Source organism: Haliotis rubra, unplaced genomic scaffold (genome assembly GCF_003918875.1).
Source record: "Haliotis rubra isolate DU_JTF1 unplaced genomic scaffold, ASM391887v1 Scf209, whole genome shotgun sequence".
NCBI classification, from domain to species: domain Eukaryota; kingdom Metazoa; phylum Mollusca; class Gastropoda; order Lepetellida; family Haliotidae; genus Haliotis; species Haliotis rubra.
The window spans coordinates 1210996-1235608 of record NW_025766103.1 but is presented as its reverse complement, the minus strand read 5'-3'; the positions used below and the strand labels follow the sequence as shown (position 1 = coordinate 1235608).

Below are 24613 nucleotides of genomic sequence, written 5' to 3'. Positions count from 1 at the left end.
ATTATTGCATGATTTGAAACATGCGAGGTGAGACTGACTAACTATGGTTTTACGTCGTTTTTAGAAATATTCCATCAATATCACGGACGGGGGGGGGACACCAGAAATGGGCTTCACAAATTGTAGCCATGTGGGGAATCGAACCTGGGCGTTCGGCGTGTCGAGCAAACACTTTAACCACTATGCTACCCCACAGCCCCTGCGAGGTTTCAGAGAGAGAGAGAGACAGACAGACAGACAGAGAGTGAGAGAGACAGAGACAGAGACAGATATATATATCCCTGGTTTGACATGTATCTAGTCACTTCCATAGTGCGCATAGTGCCCACTGCTATTCCTCCCATCCCTGGTCCGGCAGAAGAGAAATTTCTCTTTTTTGTTTCAAATTGCAAAATATACGGGCACCCTGAAACTGGCGTTGCCTCTTAATCTGTGCAAATATTATTCTGGTCTTAGACACTCTCGTAGGCATATTTAAGCATCGGCTGACCCAAGTTGCGTCAGTGATTAGTACCCAATAGGCACATATTATTTGGTTCCTGATGCTTTTTATACATGTAATTTCAGGGTGATAGATGTTGCGTCTAGATGCAAAGCAAAAAAAATATTTTTTAATGTACACCTCAACGATAGCTATATTCTAATCATCATTTGCCTAATTTTCCTGTACGACGTATATACCTCGTAGAGGAAGAGATAAAAGAAGCCATTGCTATGTAGCTGGTCTCTGGTTTTACCTTGCCCATCTTTGCAGAATCCATTGAGCAAGTGTGTATCGGTGCCCCAATTTTTTGCAGTTTGAAAACAAATATGAAATTTGACGGTGGAACCAGTATCGTTGAACATTTGGGATAGCTTGTGCTTTGAAGGTCTTCTCATTACAGTGAATGCACTACCAAACTGATTCAAATTTGTTCCTGTTGCCGGTGGAACATTCCGCACACTACCAGGAAAGGACCGACGTGGGCTAGATGAACTGGCTCTCTTTCAACAATATCGCCGCGAATAGCTGCAAAATTGCTGATGCGGCGTAAAACAATTTTCACTCACTGACTTACTTTCCACAGTAACTACGTTGTTTCTAAAATATTCCCCAAACACTGTGTGTACTTTCTTTTGTTCGTCAGTTTAGTTTGTGTTAATATGGTAGAATCCATTAATGACGATTGTAGCAGATGTGCTTACTTTACCACAAAAGCTCTTTCTATTCCAGTATTCCAGAAAATCTGATTTTTCGTATATTCAGTATTGATATTACTCAGTATTGCATACATGTAAATTACGGGTAGCGTGGTTATCGAACTGGAGCTAACTAGACCCAGCCTATCTCCCATTCAACTTCCTCCTTCACAATACACTTCCTTCACATTAGAAACTGATAATCACAATAATATCGCAGTCAACACTGATTGATCTGCACAAAGCTTTGTTGGTTTTGGAGGGGAGACAATGGGTGCCTGGGCTTTGAACCTTTTCACATACTTCATAATCTGGAGCTTCACTCGTAACACAGGTAAGAACGGTCCGTTTTGGATACTGTTTAACAAATGTGTTGTTCTGTTATAAAAATAAAAACAGATATGGGAGTGTGTTTTCCATTGATATGTTACACAGCTGTATCTTCGCTACATTCGCTGCTTACTGGCTATTCTCCCTACCTCAACAAATTTACCTGCAATGAAATATTGAATATTTATAAATGTACATTTGACCGTTTGGAGTGCTATTTTTATTAAAATTAATCATGGGTCTTTGAGGCAGTAGATTCTGCCCTTTATGAAACAAATAACGTACCTTTAGGGTTTTAGATTCTGGCTTTATGAAACTAATAACGGACTTTGGGGCTATAGATTCTCCATTTTATGAAACAAATAACGTACCTTTAGGGTTTTAGATCCTGCCCTTTATGAAACTAATAACGGACTTTTGGGATATAAATTCTCCTCTTTATGAAACTAATAACGGGCAGGTTATGTCGACCATTGACAGTGGATGTTGTTTCTATGTAGTTAGAGGAGTGGAAGGGCTTCCTAGTTCAGAAGCTTCCCGTCGTCACACCGAAAACCCGGGTTCCATTCCCCAGGTGGATTCATTGTCTGAGAGAGCAATGGTACTGACAGTAAACCCCTTTCTTTCAAAGCGTTTAATTGCACATAAGAGAGTATTAATGATAAATAAAAGCGACAAAAGGTTTCTATAATCACAATAGGTTCCTTCGTGACGCGAAGTCGATATAAAAATTACAGCCAATACTTCGTCTCCTTGCTCCGGTCATTGACGGTTATCTTTGTGTTATAAGCCTGCTCGTCATGCCCTGTACCCAGGTTCGAGTACAATGTGTGAAGCCTGTTTCTGTTGTCTCCCGCCGTGATATTGCTGGACTATTGCTAAAATCACTTCTATTCTCATGTCATGTTCTGTTCTCTGTTTCGGTGTCTATGTTAATCTCTGTAAATCAGAAACTAGGACCAGATTTTTCACCCCAGCAGGCACATCAACGTTGTTTCAACGTTGAGAATAGGTTGGTCCTCAGCGTTAAAATTAGATTGAAAATAGGTTGTATATGAAAGTTTTTTAGACGTTGATATCCGACGTGGAATCAACGTTGAAGTTTGACCTATTATCAACGTTGAAAAAAGGTTGTATATGAAAGTTTTTTAGACGTAGATATCCGACGTGGAATCAACGTTGAAGTTTGACATATTATTAACGTTGAAAATGGGTTGTTCCGTGGTTGTGTATGGGAGGTATTACGCTTTCCTGTAAATAGACTCGCACTTCATCTTTAAACTACACTAAAGTAGCACCAAACTCCTGCATCCAGTTAAAACACCCAAAAAGCTACCTGCAATAAACAGTGTTCAAACAGAAAATTGCAGTAAAAATATTTACCTGATAAAATACTTGGTTAAAATTCCACATTCAATATAATGTTTATTTAAGTTTTATGTCAGTTGGACGTATAATTCCATTAAGAAGAAAAGAGTATTCCAAATTAGGAAAAACTATTTACTGTTGTATTGTTATCTTGAAAAGGTGGAAATTGTCCCGAGAAGACATTGTGTCTGAATTTCAGGTATTAGACAGACCCCTGAATAAACACAATGCAATTACTTTCACCATGAAAGGGATCCAAGATGACCAGGAACTATACGTGAAGACAGCACATAAAACAAGTCACTTTTCATGAAATCTTTATGAACACACACACACACACAGAGCATAATGTAAAACATTACACATGACATAGTCTGTAGGTGTGTGCTAATAACACAATATCATCTGCATATAACATTAAACTGACATTTACGCCTCCAGTTTCAATACCACAGTTCAGATTTTTCAACTCAATTACAACTCCAAAAACACAATTATCAGCTCCTCTTCTTTCTGCCACTCCCTGCCTGGCGGTCAGGTGGATACTTCAGAAACGTTCCTATCTCTTTCTTGAAGTTTGCTTCGGATGCATTCCCATCTCATTCCCATGAGATAGGACACATTCTGAAATTGTATATTTAAATACATGAATAATTTTATATGGAAGATATATTGTCTTAAATGATTCAAGTATTAGTTTAATCAATCACTTGAAAGGTTCATTTCACTGCTATAACTTGGCATGTGAACATATGTAACATGTATATGAACAGCATCCATACAAAATATGACGAAAAGTGTAAACAATTGATATTTTAAACTAAAGGCATGGAAGTTTTCTTAAACATTTTCAAAGAAAATCCTTAATTTCAAGTTAATTATTCAATTAGACTATGAATTAGGATGAATTAGACGATGCTTTACTGTCATATATTATTTGCTATGGTCATGATGAAAATGCTGCATTTGGTAATTAACTTACCAGAGATGATTGAATACAACCTGTATTCTTAAAAGAAAACTTGCCGTTTTGCCCATCAAAATTCATTCTTGACATCAAATTGTTTGACATTGTCCTGCAAAACAATGGAAGATTGTTGTTATTTTGTCAGCTTTAGTTTTTAGAGATTCTCGGAAACGATTATTTCAAATTAAATAGGAATTGTACTGATGTAGCAATTTTGCTAACAGGAGTCATAAACTGTAACCAAAGCCATTTTACATTAAATGATAAGAAAACAAAATGGGTGGTGGTTCACAGGTCAAAGAACAAGTCTATTGTGGGAGGTATTCCAACACCATTTATTCCCAAACACAAGGAAGAATGGATCATGGAGTTCTGAAAACAATAATGAGCTCTCATAAGTATACAATATATTCTCTATTATCTACTCTCTCTCTCTTTGTCATTTGTACACTCATAAAACTCAGATAAATAACTTCTTCATAATTCAGAAATGTTTACACTTAATCTCTTATAGGAACGCTTAGAAAATCTCTCATATAATGAAGTGTTCGTATAATATCTGTGACGTCATAACTATGCCTCTCTGAATCATGAACAATAAAATAATGAGATTAAACTCTACACTGCCAGAAATAATCTATCATACCTGAATATAATTAAGACAATGAATAACATCACTTACAACTCCAATCTACACTCAAAAAGACTGAAATGTACTCGTAAACAAACATCGCTGGCACACGCAAATTCTTGGAAACAGTGTATCTCTGACTCTCAATTCCAAGAAATGGAAGTCCTACTCTATTTGACCAAAGGGGTGACAGGTGGCCAAAACATATTGAAATGTAGGTCATACACTGAAAATAACTCTGATTTAAAACACTACAAATATACACCTTCTCTCTAATATACTCGATAGATGATCTTGACAAGGGAACATGTACATAAAATGCTGATATCTAACAATACCTGTACTCTAAATAATGGACTCTTCCAAATCTCAGCATGTTTCACTGCACACACACATTTAAATGCAAAATAATGAAAAACCTACACTTTGACAATAATAAAAAACATCATATTGAAATTCTACAGCTGACCAAATACCTGAAGAGTGTCTCTCACAGCAATAAACATCTATATATCTCTATAAATTTATGACTTCTGTCCTCTCGCGTGCTATCTCGCATCCAGCTCTTTACGGCGAAAAACAATATGACGCCAAGCAAGGGAGTGCTCATTAAACTAAACATCTCCGGGAGAAATCGTTGTCAAATTATTCTCTTACATGATCAACCTTAATATATAAATGAAGATAACGACCAACTATTATCACCAAAAAAGACCAAACATTATCACAAATATTCAAAACAGGTGGTAATAAAAGAGCATTATCATCTTTCTCTTAAACTTTGTGGCGGATATACTGGAAACAAGTGAAATGTTAAAAACTTGTTACCTTAGCATTGCTCCTTTTATGTGATTTACAAAATTGAAGCCACCCAATCTTCGAAGATGAGATTTCTGCAAATTCCATTAAAATTAAATCTTATTTCATAATTAAATGTTCCTTACTAAATTAATTCTTTTGTATGTAACATTTTAACCATTAAGAGACATGAATCATCACATCCCTTCCAAACAAGTGTAAGAATGAAAGTCTATGGGTGCAGTTTTGTTAATTGTCCAATCAAAGAATCATTAGTGAAGTTACACATTTTGTAAATAAATAAAAGTTCAAATAAATTATATACAATTTCATCCTTAACAAAGACTTGCACAAGACATTTTGATGTGAATTTTCGTTGCATGATCTGAGAAAGATTTCCTTTCGCCATTCTCCATCCCCCCTCCCCCCAAATAATATACATATGTTCACAGGGCTCAGAGCGTGCTCAATGCACAATTTACTGATAGGTCTATTCAAACGAACAAATGTTGATAAAAAGGTTCTATTCGATTTTGTACAGCTGCCCTTAGGGACCGTTCATAATGTATGGCTTGGGGGTGATGATGATTTTTTCGAGAAGCATGTACAATGTGAATTACCACACACACACACACACACACACACACACACACACACACCGTAAAATGTATGTACAAAATAAGTGACACCCCACCCTGCATGTCATGTACAAAATCAATGACCCCCTCTCCCCTTCCCATAATTTCTAAGCATCATATTAAACATAGTACGTGTGTACAAAATTGCTGACCCCCTTAGCTCCCCTGAACAAAATGGGTGACACACACACAAAATGGGTGACACGATCGAAAGGTCAACATCTGGCAAATTGTCGGGAATTATACAATTTTGACAGTTTGGTGGGAAAATATCAAATGTAATGCAATTCGGATAACTGATGACTCTATACCTAAAATCATTGATCTTTTCATTTTCAATTGCGATTTACGTAATATTTCCGTCCGTTGATCGATGCACAATCAAACAATATATAAGATTATATCTGTCACTAATTCGATCTTGATCTTTTATGAAATGAATGTTCCGAAATGATAGTTACTAAGTTCGATACCTATTACCAATATGAATTATGTATCAAATTTGCCAAGGAAACAATTATGTTGGTTCCTTATGTTGAAACAACGTTGACAACTAAACGAATCTCGACTAACTTTCTTTGGTCGCGTGATAAACGTTGAATCAACGTTTATGAAAGGTTGATCAAACAAACAACCAAAAGTCAACGTTGATTAAACGTTGACTCAACGTTGTGTGCCCGCTAGGACATGGATTCAGCAGACGTTCCATTCATTGTAACCCAAATATATCTCCGGAATGATGTATTCCTCGCTCAGATGGTATTACTCTTGTCTCTTGCCAGGAAATGTAGACATAGACTACATCGATATTACTCGAGATAGTACTTAAACGTCATGCCTATCCTTCATACCTTAAAGACTTTATCTCTTATATTTCCTAGCACGTGCACGATCGTTCAGTGGAGCTCCACTAAACCAGGTTCTGTCTTCTGTCAATTTCCCACATAGGTACAATGTGTGAAGCCCATTTCTGGTATCTGGTGCTAAAAGCGGCGTAAAACTTAACTCTCTCACACTCTCTTTACCCGTCTTCAAGCCTCCCCTCAAAAAGGAAATCTGCATTTCTGGACTCTCAGGATAGTTTTTATGCATTTGTTTTGTCTTCGTTACATTTTGTTGTAGTACAAATGAGCACCTGTCGATGGAAACTTACCGCTAAATAAATCAATTATTATCTTAAATCAAAATAACTGTGTTTTGTTTTACTCCGATTTTCTAAGTAATGCGGCGAATACTGGAGATGGGTTACAAACATAGTATAATCTATGATAGGAATTGAAGGAAAAAATATAACAAAGTCTAACTTATGAAATGCTTGTATGAGACCTGGCTCAACAAGGAAAAGAAGACGTTTCGACACATTATCCGCAATCTACACGGTTGAATTATTATTTTTTGTATTAAACGTTCCCGGTGATTTATGACTTTCCTCATAACGTGGGCCCACCTATATTTATTAATAGTAGGCTTTGATATAGTATGACTGGTGTTGTGTCATAAGTCATTAACACATTCACGTCACGAATATTTTTCCCCATGCACCTTAGCATGATCAAATTGACATAAATGTTTTAGTGAAAATATAACAAAGAGCCAGTATAGGAAAACGCAGGAGTGCCCGCAGAGGACACAAATAGACAACATAACACATTTCAGTAAAGCTTGAATCAATGATTTCATTTGGGGCTATTGACATGTAATTTGACACCCGTGAAGATCCGGGTTAGAACTGACCTCCAGGAACCGATGCTTGTCGTAGTAGGATCGAAATGGATGATGCTTGTCAAGTACTAATTTCCGTATCTCGATCTTCATGATGTCACTCGCTGGATTGTCTGCTCCAAACCACCATCTGAGAGCGGCGTTAACCAACAAACATAGAGCCCAAACTGCATTATTGATCACTGACGATAAGTGATTGATTTTACTGAAAAAATGAAACACGAAACGTGACGAAAGGCGATTTATATAATTGCTGCTGATGTCAGACGGCTGCTCTGGGCCTTGCACATGTTTGGGTAAAATAACACGCTGTGCCTTTTTGTTTTGAATGAATAAAATGTGTACGCATGTGTTCGTTTATAATCACTTAAAATATTTTTCAATTGTAATTCTTTAAAGGTAAGAATAATATATTTTCTCAGTCAAATTTTAAAAAGTAGACCAATTCGAGAAATAGCTAAATAGAATTTTTTAAAAAGTGGGCCCACGTTTCTGTCTACTTTGATGCCCGCAGTTTTGTTGGTTCTCTTGGATTCATTTAAATTCGAATAAAATGTGGGGCACACATCCGACACCCTCTAACAACCAGCTGGTAAGTGACCCACACTTCAGTAATAATGACAACTACGTCTTACAAACATAAAGCAAAATGCTGCTATTCATATAGATGGAAATGACTCGCTAAATTGTTCTGTATCTTTAATGATGATTTGAGTAACGGAGGACGCAGTTTATCGCTTTCTCAACGTCATGCGATTTTTGTATACGAAACTGTATCTAGAGTTAGCTCCCTTCGCAACTCGAACCACTGATAATGCGGTTTCGCCCTAAGGTCTTTAAAATGGTAGCAATAGAAGATTGGAATATTCTAAACAGTGTATGTCTGTCCGTAATACACAATACTGGCTTGAAGACTTTTACATTAAAATGTCCGCTTCTTATAATTATCCAAGATCGATTGATGGCTGTCACATTATCTACTGAACGGTTTTAGTATGTTCCCAATTCCTTCATAATTTTCATACAGCTGTCACAAAAGATTTTGTTTTTCTTCTTTCTTTCTTTTCGTAACATTCTAAATCTCTATTTTGTTACGATGTTCATTTCTCATGCTGTACCTCAATATCAAATGTTCTCGTCACGATATGGCTGAAATATTGCCGATGTGACGTTAAATATTAACTCACTCACTCACTCATGCTGTACCAACATTGGGATAAAACTTGAAGTGACGCCGTAGTGTCGTATGGTCTTCTCCACGTCGGCGACGCCATTGATGACAAACTGTCAGATTGAAGTTGGAATTCTAACAAACGATCCTGCCAATAATTAAGCATGCATACAAAATGAACTAGTTATGTTAAAAATACTGAATATAGTCCAAATGAACAAATTACTTGTGTACACACCATACTTAACTGTTTCAGCAATGTCAACATCGACAGGTTCAACCACGTCCTTCACAACATCTCCCGTGTCACCATCTACAGATGGTAACGAATGTGGGTATTATGTCGTTTCAATTGTAACTAGTCGAATTAATATTATTATGCAAGCATATTTTTCCGGCTACCTGATTGTTGTAGAGGCGGTCACGTGACCGTCGACAGAAAAGCATATTGACTCCAACCCAGGTCCGACCAAAAGTCATATTGACCTAAGTTACTTTGACGTCAAGCTATGACGTCATTCACGTCAAGCTATGACGCCATTCTATTGTTTACATGCCACAGTATTGTTGACATAACGTTATTGGTTTGTAGTGAAAATAAAATTACTTTTCTTGACTAAATGGACATGTTTTGGATTTTAGAAGCTTATTTTTCGGTAATTACATAATAAAACAATTATAGACTGGCGAATTCGGTCAATACCTGTTTTTTATGGACCCGCGAAAATCAATATTGACCAAGGATATACAATTATAGACTGGTGATGAGGTCAATACCTGAAATGAACTTCGTCCTTGGTCAATATTGCTTTTCGCGGGTCCATAAAAACAGGTATTGACCTCATCACCAGTCTATAATTGTATAGAATAATCAATGATACATCATCATTTAGACGTACAGGCAACAAATGGCATTTGCTTGTTTGTTGTTTAAAGCCGCAATCAGCAATATCCAAGCTATATGGCGGCGGTCTGTAAATAATCGAGCTTGTACCAGACAGTACAGTCATCAACAGCACGAGCATCGATCTAAGAAATTGTGATACGATGGCATATGCCAACCACAACAGCGAGTCTGACCGCACGATCCCGTTAGTCGCCTCTTATGACAAGCATGAGCTGCTGAAGACCAATTCTAATCCCGATCTACGGGTTCTCACATAAGTAAATGCGTAGTGATGTTACATGCAGTTAAACTGATTCTGTATATGATTTCAAACGCACTCTTTATGTTTACAGTGTCTGTGTGTCCCACGACGACTTCTGCACCAGGTGTGTTTTATCCTATTTTAGGCTGTGCATGCAAGAACTAGTGTCTTACCTCACACATAAATGTCCTTTTTTTGACTGACTGAGCGCTCTTACAAACGAGTAACACGCTCTATCATTCGTAACTACTCGTGTCATTCCGGCAAACCGGATGACGACTCATACCCATCTCGTAGCCATATTAACGACTGGGCCTTGTGTGTCCAAGCGCAAACGGGCTCAGAGACAAAAATTGTCCAACACTACTTCCAAGGCAAGATAACTCTGAATTTCCAATCATGGCTACTCCTAGATTATCCCATATCCCGTTGAAAGTGTTTAATTGTGCTTTGCAAAGTTTAGCGAAGTTTCAAAGTTTGACGGTGGCGCCCTTTTCATGCTTCGAAATGCGTCTTACTTAATCCCATTTGATTGGTTTGCCACGATTATTGCAATAGTGGTGTACTATACAGGTACGAGTCTTCTTGTAGGTCACGGCCCAAAGAGGCGAGTGGTTACGAATGATATTCTATGTTACCCGCTCGGAATACCGAACTATGGGAATTCATTTGGTACTTCATGTTAGTAGATTTTATATCTTGAATAATTGAGTCACGTATGATGTACGAAAATTACCGATGTTTTGCGAATGCAAATCGATGGAACGGAGATAACTCTAAATTTGTTTTTCTTGTCGTCTGCTAGATTCTATGTCACCTGAAAATCTAGTATTAGCTAATTGCCCAACTCTGGTACACCTTATTATGATCCGATACCCGTGCTTCAAACAGTTCAAAATTAGCACTGAAGTGTTCAGTAAGATAAGTACGTTGTTCACCGTCCCCTCGAGGCCTATGGGTTGATGTACATTATACCCTCTATGTTTGTTTCTTCGCTCTTCAGGCACACGGAACATGAACAAACATGGAGGGTACATCAGCCCATGTCCCCCTCGTGACCAGTGAACAACTTATATTATCATATGTGCTTTAAGTTAAACTATTATATTCGTTCAAGTTACTAACATTATCTTCAGTTTGTATAATTGTAACATCGCAAGAGGAAACTGCTACCAACTCAAGTCACAATATGCATTTCTGACCACTGGGTCCGATCCACAAAGCGTTCTTAGCTGTCGTAACTATATAGCTTATCATATGATTGCGAATGACGTAGTACTACGAAAGTTTTGTCGATTGCGACCAAAGAGTATAAATGTCGCTTCAAAGAAACCTGAAAGTGTTGGGTTAGACTTCCTCTCTGGTTACACTGCGTCTTCACCTTTTATGTATTTATGTAATGAAGTTACTTGAATCTGTGTATTCGGGAGAAGAATCTACACACCCCGTGTTGTGGTAAATACATGATTCCTCTATGATTGTGCGTCATGACTTATATTCGTGTCAGTGTTACTGACTAACGTGGCGGTTTAGGTTAAAAGTGACTTCTTGCACAGAACCAGCAGAATGGCCGTCATAATGTTTGTACGTAATTGCCCATCCATTCTGGATCAGCTCAGTCTCCTCTTGGGCTCAGGAACAGCACAATATGCGACCTTATTATGTCAACGCTTGCTTTTGCAATCAGACGCTAGGAATAGTTGCACAGAGGTATCTCGCCCACATCGCATATTTCTGGACCACAATGATACAACTAGAATTGCACGCCCTAAAACAACAGTAACTCATGACATTGAGTCATTTAGTTGTAGGAATGTGTCGGGGTGACAGCCGAGACGGACTCAGCCTCTACCTGGACACAAGCCTCTACTCAGATCAGTTCACGGAGTGTTCTTGCGATCTTGCTGTCAGTGCTGGACATGCATTTGTAGAAATCTACCCAAGAGATATTGACAAGATGAACTGCGGCACAAAAATCCGTATTACTGATCTCAGATATAGTCTGGAATGCCTGAGCACACAGAATCACGCTACCACCATTCTGAACAGTTCATATGCTTTGAGAGTGGACATTAAAGGACATGGAGTTGCTAGATATTGTCTGCATATCCAAACAAGTATGTATCTGTAACGATCTGCTGGCTATGTGTAAACGTCCTATAATAAAAGCATTACTTATCAGAGAGGGGTTAGCAGAGTGCCTACCATCCTAAAATCTACATATTGCAGAGCTGCGCCCCTTGGTCGTGGCAGAATCCCACGATCGTATGTCAGATTTCTTGATTATGCTTCTGTGACAGCATCGAGCCCGTATTAATTGACTTCTCCGAGTGGTGAAAGCCTAGGGCCTATATCGTCGGGTGTTCCTTCAATTAAGTTGACATGGCTTAAATCTGTCCATGTCTTATCATTAATCATTTGTTTTTTCAGACGTTACTATGCAGCTCAATTGTTCGTCTGGTGTTGTTTCTGGAAACAACATGGCATCCTTAACTACATCAACCGCTTCAGCACAGACGACACAATTGGCATCATCCTCACCACCAACGTCTTTAACATCATCAGCATCAACATCGTTATCGACATCGACATCGACATCGACATCAATACCAACATCGACATCAATAGAACGATCACCATCACCATCACCATCACCATCACCATCACCATCAACAACATCATTAACATTTTCTCTAATGTATTCAACACCAAGAGCTACATCTTCATCTTCAACGAAGTCACATGCCCGAACATCAGCAACAGCGACAGGCCATGTAGTAACGTCCAGTACAGGGTCTAGTGTTTCAGTAAAATCATCAGCCGAAACATCATCACCGGAGACAGAATCTGTTGTAAGTACCAGTCTAACGTCTAGTATTTCGCCAACATCATCAGCCAAAACAACGCAGAAAGCGTCACTAACTACACCACTTCCATTAACGAATGCTCCAGAAACAACTGCAAGCTTGCTGGTGACGACACCTTCTCTAATGTATTCAACATCAAGAGTTACATCTTCATCTTCAACGAAGGCACATGCCCGATTATCAGCAACAGCGACAGGCCATGTAGTAACGTCCAGTACAGGGTCTAGTGTTTCAGTAAAATCATCAGCCGAAACATCATCACCGGAGACAGAATCTGTTGTAAGTACCAGTCTAACGTCTAGTATTTCGCCAACATCATCAGCCAAAACAACGCAGAAAGCGTCACTAACTACACCACTTCCATTAACGAATGCTCCAGAAACAACTGCAAGCTTGCTGGTGACGACACCTTCTCTAATGTATTCAACATCAAGAGTTACATCTTCATCTTCAACGAAGGCACATGCCCGATTATCAGCAACAGCGACAGGCCATGTAGTAACGTCCAGTACAGGGTCTAGTGTTTCAGTAAAATCATCAGCCGAAACATCATCACCGGAGACAGAATCTGTTGTAAGTACCAGTCTAACGTCTAGTATTTCGCCAACATCATCAGCCAAAACAACGCAGAAAGCGTCACTAACTACACCACTTCCATTAACGAATGCTCCAGAAACAACTGCAAGCGTGCTGGGGACGACTAAGGAAGTGTCAAAGAAAAGGCCATCAACACCATCATCCCAGCCGTCGTTTACAACACTGACACCGGCGACTTCTGAAAGTATTCCAAGTTCAGATAATAACACTCTCCCTGATGCCAATTCTCCAGGCTACAGCTTTCCTGGTAATACAATTCACAGTTCAACTTGCAATTAACGTCATTTTGACACTATGCTTCACATGTATGAAATACGATCTATTCATCATTGTAAGTGATCATTCAATGTAGGGATTTGATCACTTTGTAAGGTTTTGTAGAGTTGTCCCATTCCAAGATTTTAGAAACTATTGTGCCCATATTTTCGTCCACTACGGAAACAGCAGAAACAACAGACACACAAAATCTGTTCTGTACTCACGTTAACAGCAGCAAGATAATCAGGGATGTTCGTTTTCGATCATTTTGCATAACTGACCATGTTTTGAACCTTTGAAGATGAATGTATATGTCTATATAAAATGCTTCTTGTATTTTCAGTGCTTTGGGTAGTGGTCGGCATAATGTCAGGAATATTGCTTGTCCTGTTCATCTCGGGCACTTTGCTGTTTTGCAGGTCAGTGTAGTTATAAGTAGCACAGAGTACCCTGTCCCCTCTCCTTGTGGTCATCTGGTTAATGATTTGTCAAGGTTTGTAACTTAACTTCGAAAGGGATCGAATTGGTCTTCAGCAAATCATGATTGTCCTAAGAGGTGACTGACAGGATCGGGTGGTCAAGCTCGCTGACTTGGTTGACATATGTCCCACCTGCGTAGATTGATGCTCATACTGTTGATCACTGGCCGTCGCCATATAGCTGCAATAATGCTAAGTTTGGCGTTAAACAACAAACAAAATAACACCTCAAAACAGCTTACATTCAGAAGGAAATGAACCAGCATTCTCCCTCTACTTGTTATAGGTTCCGACATCAAAAGACCTATGATGTTGAAGAAGAAGGAATGACGTCCATTGCTGCCTCTATAATCAGTCCTGAAGAATCCATGCCACATATCCAAATGCTTAACCCCATTTATTGTGATGACCCCGAAATGAAGTCTCTTTCAAACTACGAACCACGTCCTCATGACAACGTGTCTAATGTATCCTCCTCTATTTCTGAAGAACCTATTAGCTTGGATCCCTCACTCAAGGATGCTGATCCTGTGTTAAACCGGGATCAAACTGAGATGATGCAAACACTAGTCACTAAGCAGGGAAGGGATTGCTCTAAGCGTATGACGTATTGCCCACCCGGTGGAAGGAAAGGTTCTACACAGGGACTTTATCGATTGTAAGGAATTTTACAAGTCTACCAGGCAGAGGAGGGCAATTTTATTTGAACCCTATAATTGTGGCATTAGACTTGTCTCGTGTAGGTCTGTTTGATGGAATATGTGTAATTTGGAATTGATGTTTATTTAAACACTATAGTCACTTTTGTCATGGTGTGTTTGCACAACGGTGGAAGACAACCCAAGGTGACACAGATTGATAAAACAGCCGTGAAGTTGACAGATCAGTGGATATTAACCTGGCGTTTGGTTCCTGAACCGTCAGTCGATGGATCTTGGTTCAGCTTACCTACTCACAGAGACATACAGTGCCTCCATGGACTGTCGGTGTCGTCGTATTACTCCAGAGCTCAAGTCTTGGCATTTGGTACGAAGGGATCCTTGTTCACCTTACCTCCTCACAGAAAGATAAAGCGCCATCATCCGGTGGTCATCTTGTTGTCGCACTTTACAGAAGAGCTCCTGTTATTTGGGACGAGGGGATCCTGGGCCACCTTATCTCCTCACGGATGAGCAATGCAGAGGACGCGCTTTACAAGAGTATGGTTTCTGAAAGTTGAAACACAAATGAAAGACTTGAAATGAAACGGGGTTTAAACAGACCTTCTTGTGCCCCAAATAGTATTGGAAGCAATGACACGAGAAAGCAATTATTTCCGTGAGGATGAGGATATACCGTAAATGGTCTGAAATGCCGCGTTGCTGTACCCTTCTCGCTTTGGTACATTACATAAGTTTTGCTTTTTTCCTGTTGGCGACACCACGACAATGTCCTTCTTGCTCTCTGCATTACTGCTTTAGCGACATGTTTTCTTGCTCTGATTTTAAATCAGTACATTCGATGCCTTTCGCGGGAGCTACTATATTTATATGTACATATTAAATATCCTAACATAAGATGGGGCCATATTATTAATCATTATATAGTGGAAAGTAGTTCTTACGTAAAATTATATATGTACGGTAACTATTTGTGTCATACCATTTTCGTACGATGTTTTATCACATATTTCATGTGCCGACAGTTGCCATTATATACTAATATACCCCTTGTACAGTGAACGTAAATTTTACAAAAATGAAAAGAAATAAAAAAAATAATATTTTTTTCATTTGACACATTTCGTTATTTTGTTTTTCTTCACGTCGTTACCGTAAGGTATATTTAGTCATCCTTTTGGTACCAGTGTGATATCTGCTCACAGATACATATATACTTATATATTACCAGGAGGTTTATCAATGTGCAGTATACTCAAGGACATTCATGTGATCTATTTATCCACTATTTTGGGTGTCAGTGTTATTAATACACTCCGATTCACATGTTCTCTTCAAGTTACAACTTCGATCTTTTGTGTACTGGGAGTCGCAGTTGCTACTTTCTGCAATAGATACAAACACGTACCTGTAAGAAATCGGAAGTTGAATACTAGTACATAAACATATCTTTAACAGTTATTCGTTAAATGAAGAGGCTTTTTTCACTTTGATGAGGCGAAATGGGGTTTAACTTCCCTCTAACCACTACACCACGGAGGCGGTCTCATTCTGATAAAGAGAAATCGGTGATGGTAACGCATGTGTCATAATATGTGCGTACGATCCATGCAAATGCTTTCTCCGACAAGAAATAAATAGCCAAATCGGAACCACATCAAATTCATGATGTGTTGCAATGAGAGTATCAGGATCTATGGGATTAGGTCGAGATCTGATGCTGAGTCGAAGCAATTGGATACTTGTGTTACCTACTTTTCGCGGATGTTTGTTGGAGTAAGAGATGGGTGATGTGATATACCGGATGTGGCTAGTTAATAGGTCCTGTGTAAAAGTGCTGTAACATCGGTCTGGATGCTGAAGGGAAGTTGTTTGTCATCTCGAGTCAAGACAATTTCTTGAGATTCGGTCCATCACCGAAGTATACATTAAACGTATGCTCTGTACATAGTCCAGTATCTCTGTTCTATGTTTCGGTCCATTCAGCAGTGTAACGTCACGGATTAATCTCTCCAGCTGCTGCGAAAGGCAAAAGCAATTTGTCCTCCAGCCAATGTTGTCAGCTTGATGACTTTCTTTAAATCGTATTCTTTATTGCACAACACATTATTTTTAAGATAGACAGCAAGAAAAGCAAAGTAAATTAATCCCGGAAAGAAACCTGACACGATCACATATAAATGAGTCATTTTCATTAGATCTTTTTGAGGCAGCCTACACCTAGGCATTTATCGCGTAGAACCAGGAAGTGTTTCGTCAACGCTGATACTCACACCGACACACCTGACACGATATTCAAAGTCGCCAGGGCGTGTAGCCAACAAGGACAGTTATAGATATAGCCTGATTGGTTTGAACTGACAGGTAAAAGTATGACACGAACTGAAACACGTGTTGATGTTTTTTTCCTTATAAACATGATAATGAGGAAGGTGTTCATACTGACAAAGTCCTCCCAGGTAAGTGATATTCCACGGAACAAAGCAATGGGAATAGGAATGCCTCTGTAATAGAATACCTAGAATTGACTATGCTCAGAAACGAGGACGGTGGGGTAGCCTAGTGGTTAAAGCGTTCGCTCGTCATGCCAAAGACCCGGGTTCGATTCCAAGCATGGGTACAATGGGTAAAGCCCATTTCTGGTGTCCCCCGCCGTGATATTGCTTGAATATTGTAAAAGCGGCGTAAAACTAAGCTCACTGACTCACTCTTCAGAAACAAATTGGGGTCTGGTGTAATGGGAATCATAGCTGTTGAAATTGATCACTGAAAATAGGTGCTGTTAGCAAAAAGGGTAATTCTCAAAATTTGCCTAAACAATTCACAAAAGTTGCCTAAAATGGAAGCATTGTCTTTGCCTGACGCCGCAAAACTGTACTCCTGCCATGCGATAGAGGTATATAAACAAACCAGACTTTCAAGTGACCCATGGACCGTAATATGTTAGATAATATTGAATTTCCACTGCTGCGTATGAGTACAGAGTTTTCCAAAGCTTATAAAGTAAAATGTTTGTTAAATAGATTGGTTTTACAACACACTGTTGGTCAGTTCAACATAATGAATAAGCTACTGAGTTTATTTTCAATCTCCGAGACTTCAATCCACCAGCGGGGCGGTGGGGTAGTCTAGTGGTTAAAGCGTTGGCTCGTCACGCCGAAGACCCGGGTTCGAAACCCCACATGGGTACAATGAGTGAAGCCCATTTCTGGTGTCCCCCGCCGTGATATTTCTGGAATATTGCTAAAAGCGGCGTAAAACCAAACTCAGTCAGTCAGTCAATCCACCAGCAGCTACATGTTTGCATCTACCTTTCTATAACGTCCCTCATACTACTTGTATACAAGTGGACATAATTACATTTTTATTGTGTTCATTAAAATTCTGGCAATCTGATTGGTTAACTGGGAACATTTCTTTTGATTTCATTTCCCAATGAATCTAAAAAAATAAGCCACGCCCACCGAACCGGACTTCTTTCGGACCTGAGGAATGTCGGGGAATACCTTTACACAGCGAGGGAATTCCCTTGCACTCGGGTACCTTAATGAACTTTGGATAAACATTGAAGTGATACATTGTGGTTAACATAAACAAATAACTCAAAATTATCCGTGAACGTTAATAAAGTGTTTATTTAATAAAAAAGTGTTTGTCATAATACATTATTTGACTGGTTACAGTGGTTACCACGTGCAGTCAGCGAACGGTCGTCTGCAACTTGTCTTGTTTACATTCCAACAAGATGGCCGATTCCAAGTACGGAAGTTTCGATCTTGGGAATTTTTGAGCCGATTTTCGAAGATCAGTCTACTGGAAACGTTGCAAATCTTAGCACGGATAACATTGATTTTCCGGATGATTTAGACCTGGAAGAAATTGAAAGTTTGTTAGAGATAACAGCATCAACCAGATCTACAAAAACATCGGCAATCACGAGATGACTAGTGCAATGCAAGTCGATGATAAGCCATCCCAAACACATCGTTTCAAACGTTTATCAAATAATGATTTACTTCGAATGGCAGACTACAGACAATCAACATCCACAAAAAGAAACACAAAATGGGGTGTTAAACTATTCCAAGGTAGATATACACGTACAATTCATATAAATATTATTTTCAAATTCCATCCTACGTATATTTTCTCAAAACGAAAGACCGTTCATCAGCACAAAGTTGTATTTTTAAAAATGGAACAATTATCAGAATGAGATTAAATTATGTAGATCTAACCGAGAAAAATGATTTGCTATAAAGTTACCTAGTTCAAAGTTTACATAGTTGGGTCTGTCATAGTCAGGTTTCTAGATATTGTTTTCGTTCTGTTTATTTAGATTGGTCGTTCGAGAGCGAGGGGAGGACTGTGGATTTTTCAACAATTACACCAGAGGAACTTAACACAAAGTTGAGATTTTTCTACACTGAGGCACAGCCTAAAAAACAGGAAACAAGATGTGAAAATATGCAGGCTGCACATGCTGCCGAGTATCACAAGAACACTTTAAAAATGTTCGTTCTGCCCTGAAAAGACGCTTTTAAATGATATCGGGAGAGATATTGACATTGTAAGAGATAAGCAGTTTAAGTCTGCAAATGATATGCTTGATGCCAAATTAAAATACAATGTACAACATGGCTTGTCACGTCCCACACAACATAAATCAATCATTGAAACAAGTGATCTGATGAAAATTAGCACTTATCTGCATTCGGCATCGAATCCTGTTATCCTCCGGTACAAAGTATGGTACGACTTGGCCATCCATTTTGTAAGTCGTGGTCTTGAATTTCACCAGCAGCTTACGCCCACATCCTTTGAATTTGCGGTAGATGATAGCAATGTTGAATATGTCACACTGTCCCACGAAACGAAACAAAAAAACATCCAGGGTCGTCTCAGCAGCGATGAAGCGCAAAGCGACAAACGAATGTACGCGACGAATGATATAAACCAATGTCCCGTCAATGCACTTCGCCAGCTCCTTGACAAAAAGTGACCCAAATGCCGGATCACTTTTTCGCACTGTAATAAAGATGCACTTAGTTCTCCAGACGCACACAACATTTGGTATACAGCAACCCCAGTCAAAAAATACCAGTTCACTCGTTTCATGTCTGACATATGTCGCAATGCCCAATGTAGTCAGTCATACACTGCTCATTGCCTTCGCGCCACAGCAATCCAAGCCATGAGTGACGCTGGCTTTGAACTTCGTCACATAATGTTTATGAGTGGCCATAGGAATGAAAGTTCCGTGCGTAGTTATAGTCGCCACACAACAACTACTCAAAAACTAAGAATTAGCGAGACGCTTTCCGCCATTGTAACGCCTCGACAAGAGCATGCGCACGTTGGAACATCAGTTCATGGCATCGCAATCCCAGTCACATCACAGCCCCTTTCGACTTGCGCAAATACTGCTGCCACTAACAATCTCAGTTCCACTAACTTCATGTCATCGGGCTTCATTTCCAATTCTCACTTTTCAAACTGTGTCTTTCAGTTCGCTGGTAATAATTCAAATGTTTGAACTTGAAACTTTGCAGTTACCGGCATGCGTCACGTTGTCTTGTTCCGCTCTGATTCGCAACCCCGATGTTAGCTTGGTTGATTGACAGCTGTTTGGGGGTGCTCTATGCTGATTGGCTAATGGTTTGGTAGGCGTGTCATTTTATGTAAATGAGTCACCTGAGTCATGTCACGCCATTACCGAATTCTTACACCGAAAATGTTAATCCGTAAATCGGTGGTAACAAAGATATCTGTTTCGATGAATTTGATTGTGTTTAAATAAAATATTGTTGAAAGCCTATAGTATTTGTTGTTGAATTTAATTATAAGGATTGACTGTGTATTTCTTTCGTTGCATTGAGGTATGAAACTAAAAACCAATGTGCAAACTTTTGTAAGAATCCGCTACGCGGATTCATACAGTTTGCACATTGGTTTTTAGTTTCATACCTCAATGCAACGAAAGAAATACACAGTCAATCCTTAAATACACTTAGTTCCATCGGGCCTCATGTACAGGTAGCTGAGTGAATGTGACAACCAGGAACTACACTCCAATAAGGACTACTGTATTGACATGTACTTCACATGACATTGTCATGCCACTGATCTTGTATTGCCCATCCACGTTTAGTGGAAGGTACTTTGTAGCCAGGATGGGGATGTTTTAACTCTGATTTGAGGAAATTGACGGTAATATGACGAGCAAACCCAAGCGTGAGGAACCTGGTACACGCACGCACGCACGCACATACATACGCACGCACGCACACACGCACACACACGGGTGTTGTTTGATAACGTCACTGGAAGGAAATATCGGATGTGACAACCAGTTGCAGCACACCTCGTGATCATAGAGTGCACGAGGCGATTCACATAGGCCATAGGAATCCGAGCCCACACCCTCAGGAACGTTGTGCGCAGCTGGTCCTCAGTTGTCGGCCTTGGTCTAATGTCACTGAGGCGTCTTTAAATCTCATCCCACAAATGCTATATTGGGTTGAGGTATGGGCTCAGGCATAGTTTCCACATTATGCTGCGCAGAAATGTTCTAGTGAGTCTGGCGTATGTGCACGCGCATTGTCCTGCTGGAAAACGTGACGCCGATGACGTGCAGAAAACGGTACAACATGGGGTCGTAGGACTTGGTCGATGTACCGGGCAGCTGTTACACCATTCCGTCTTCCTGGACCGAGATTCTGGAAAATTACCGATCCGATTTACTGGTTAAGTCCGATTCCATCCCATACCATAATGATCTGACCAGCCCAAGCGTTTCTCTCCGTCACACACTGAAGCGTTCTCCTCTGCGACGCCAGACCCTAGTCCTATCAGTCACAGATACGCAATAGCGACTTTCATCGGAGAAGATAACAGTTCTCCACTGTCTCTGTGCCAAGTGTAGACGTTCGCGGCGGTGACGTTAGTACTTGACCCAGGGCAGGACGTCTACAGCACAGGTTGCTGACTTGGAGGCGTCGCCGAACGGTGCGGTCACTGATTGCTCTTTGGTGGGTGCCAGTGGTGTTTCGAGCTGTCTCTGTTGCCCTGTTGACGGTCCTGGCGACAGGTGGTTACCCGGGGACGACCACTAAATGGACGGTCATCTGTGCTGTTGTGGTATTGAACCGCTGTCGGAGACGTTCAATTGTTCTTAAAGAACAATTGAAGTCATTGGCGATGACAGTAGCACGTTGACCTGCGTGTAGACGTCGGATGGCCTGTTGACGTTGAACCCTTGTTAACCTCGGCATAGCTGCTGTAGTCAGGAAACGACTGAAGGATCGGTAGTCAAGCTGGGAATTTATACCCTGTATGCACACGAGATGCACGTGCAGTGTGCTTTCAATGTTGCGTTTGGTTGAGCTGTTCCTCGTCCAAAAACAGTGAAACTTTCTGAAACCAACCAAAAAGTTGGTGTGTTGTACAAACTTATCATTTAGTCTTCGAATCATGTTTTTAAATGTTGTTTTCAGTCTTCAAGTGACAACTAGTTAATCAAAATACAGCATTGATACCAAAGCCATAATATATAAAATAAAACGGGTTTTTGCTTTTCAGCACACACACACACACACACACACACACACACACACACACACACACACACACACACACACACACACACACACACACACACACACACACACACACACACACACATACATACATACTATATAACACCATAGCTGAAAATTGTAATAATCGTTAATTAAGTTGCACTGACTTCTGTGCACCTGAACAGTTACAAATTACCTCGTGTGATTTTTAACCCCATGCAGCTACTTATATTCGTGACAGTAGGGTTTGTTTGCAGGGTTATTTTGAGAGAATAATTTTGAATTATATCAAATATCATCGAACAAACGTTATCAGTGACATGTGTCGGTTGCGCGTTACCTACGCATAAGGAAGGAAGTAAATATACAATTTGTATGTCACATCAATGCCATATCATTCGACTCCGGGATTATGGACAGAAAAATATGTCTCTGTGTACTCCTAGGATCGTTCCACCTTCTGGACATGCCAGTGAAAGGTAATATTAACCCCCTACTTCACTGACACAATGTACGTTAATACTATTACATGGCGCCTGTTGAGTAGTTGATTACAAATATTGAGACCACACATGCAGGATGTAGAATGATTGAAAGTGAGCACACGGAAACTCCGGATTTACCGTTGTATAGACTCAAATTTCATAGATAGTTGAATGTGACAAACAATCAATATTTTGGCAAAACACCCAGTTGTAGCCAGGTATGAGTGAGCAAGTGAGTTTGGTTTTAAGCCCCTTTCAGCAATATTCCAGCGATATCACGGTGGGGGACACCAGAAATGGGCTTCACACAGTGTACTCATGTGTGGAATCGAACCCGGGTCTTCGGCGTGACGAGCGAACGCTTTTTAACCATTAGGCTACCCCTCCGCCCCGTACCCAGTTGTGATGAAACACAGAAAACATTTTGTTACGTGAACATATTCACACTTATTATTACGATATCATACATGGCATTTTCACATTGTTACTAACACAATGCAATCATGTGTCCGAAATATGTGTCTGATTAATGCATTCTTAATTATATATGCATGAACACGTACCATCCTTGAACAGTCCCTCACAATACCACGTCAATAATGTAGTTGTCTTTGCAGTGGACGATGATATAAATGACCACCTTTACTTAGACTTTTACTCTACCATTAAAAGAACCTTTAAAATAGAGAAGCTATGTGCCACTTTTAAAGTTTTAAAGAATTAAAAATCACAGAGTATACTGATGGAAAAGAAGGAGGTATACCAAGAAAATCAAGATTTCGTCCAGTTTGTAAGAATATCTTAGAAGATGAGTTACGTTTAAAGGCAGCATGTTCAATCTATATTAGGTTGCGACTAATACACATGATAGATATTGAATATGTAAATAACGATTGTCTAATAGATCTTCTTCAAATTGCCAACCATAAACCTATAGCTCTTTATGCAAACTTTATCAAAGAAGATTTCATGTTACGCTGCTCATTACAGTAAATGTATCTGTATCTTCAAATATGCTGTGAACATATGTTATACATATGTTGACTTAAGCACCTCACATGTATATATCTTATATTCATATTGTGATTGGGCATGTGGCATAAATTCGTTCTTTTTCAAAAGGCAAAACAGTAACACGATTTATAATAGTAGTTCACTGAAAATCAGTGGCGACACGGTATGCGGGGGAAAGTTCCCCACCAATCACAAGTTTCATGAAAACGCCTAACTTTGGTGTGTTTTGTTTAGTTTTACTAGAGAGAGCATAACTTATGTTGCGATGTTATGGTTTGATATTCCACATAAGTAATTACCTGACGCATCGATAATATTTGATATAATTAAAATATAACACAGCAATTCACGTGGCTAGAGAAACCGACACAGTTGCAAAGACCTCATATACAAGAGGCTCGCAGTCAGTATAGTAGTCACTTTGTGGATTGTTTTCACATTTATTGTGCAAATATCCTCTCTCGGTCATTTTTTTAGCATAATTTCTATTTGACCTGGGGTGGCCAAGTGGTTAAAGCATTTGCCAACCACATTTACCACGTAGGTACTCTGTATGAAAGCATGAAAGCAATTTCTGGTGTCTCCTGCCGTGGTATTGTTGGAATATTCCTAAAAGAGACATACATTTTTATTCACTCATTCAATGTATTTCAGCTTCATCACACATGGAAACTGGATGCACTGGTACTACAACTACAAATACCGCCTCCAGCAGTGAACCT

At 39.5% G+C, this 24613-nt stretch overlaps 1 protein-coding gene across 1 annotated transcript; it reads left to right on the top strand.

Moving 5' to 3' along the window:
• Nucleotides 1–191: 191 nt before the first annotated feature.
• On the top strand, nt 192–15929 carry LOC124276426 (putative GPI-anchored protein pfl2). The gene is made up of 7 exons (XM_046712076.1): nt 192–1513; nt 9061–9135; nt 10044–10076; nt 11758–12069; nt 12383–13663; nt 14018–14093; nt 14440–15929. Exons 1-7 carry the CDS (start codon nt 1450–1452, stop codon nt 14813–14815), a joined length of 2217 nt encoding a protein of 738 aa, XP_046568032.1. The 5' UTR covers nt 192–1449; the 3' UTR covers nt 14816–15929.
• The last annotated feature ends 8684 nt before the right edge of the window (nt 15930–24613 follow it).

Excerpts from the sequence above, each read along its gene's own strand:
- LOC124276426 (XM_046712076.1), top strand. The coding sequence starts at position 1,450 with ATGGGTGCCTGGGCTTTGAACCTTTTCACATACTTCATAATCTGGAGC. Across the intron at positions 9,136-10,043 it reads ATCTACAGATGGTAACGAAT|TGTCTGTGTGTCCCACGACG; the intron begins GTGGGTATTATG and ends TTATGTTTACAG. Across the intron at positions 12,070-12,382 it reads TTGTCTGCATATCCAAACAA|ACGTTACTATGCAGCTCAAT; the intron begins GTATGTATCTGT and ends TTGTTTTTTCAG.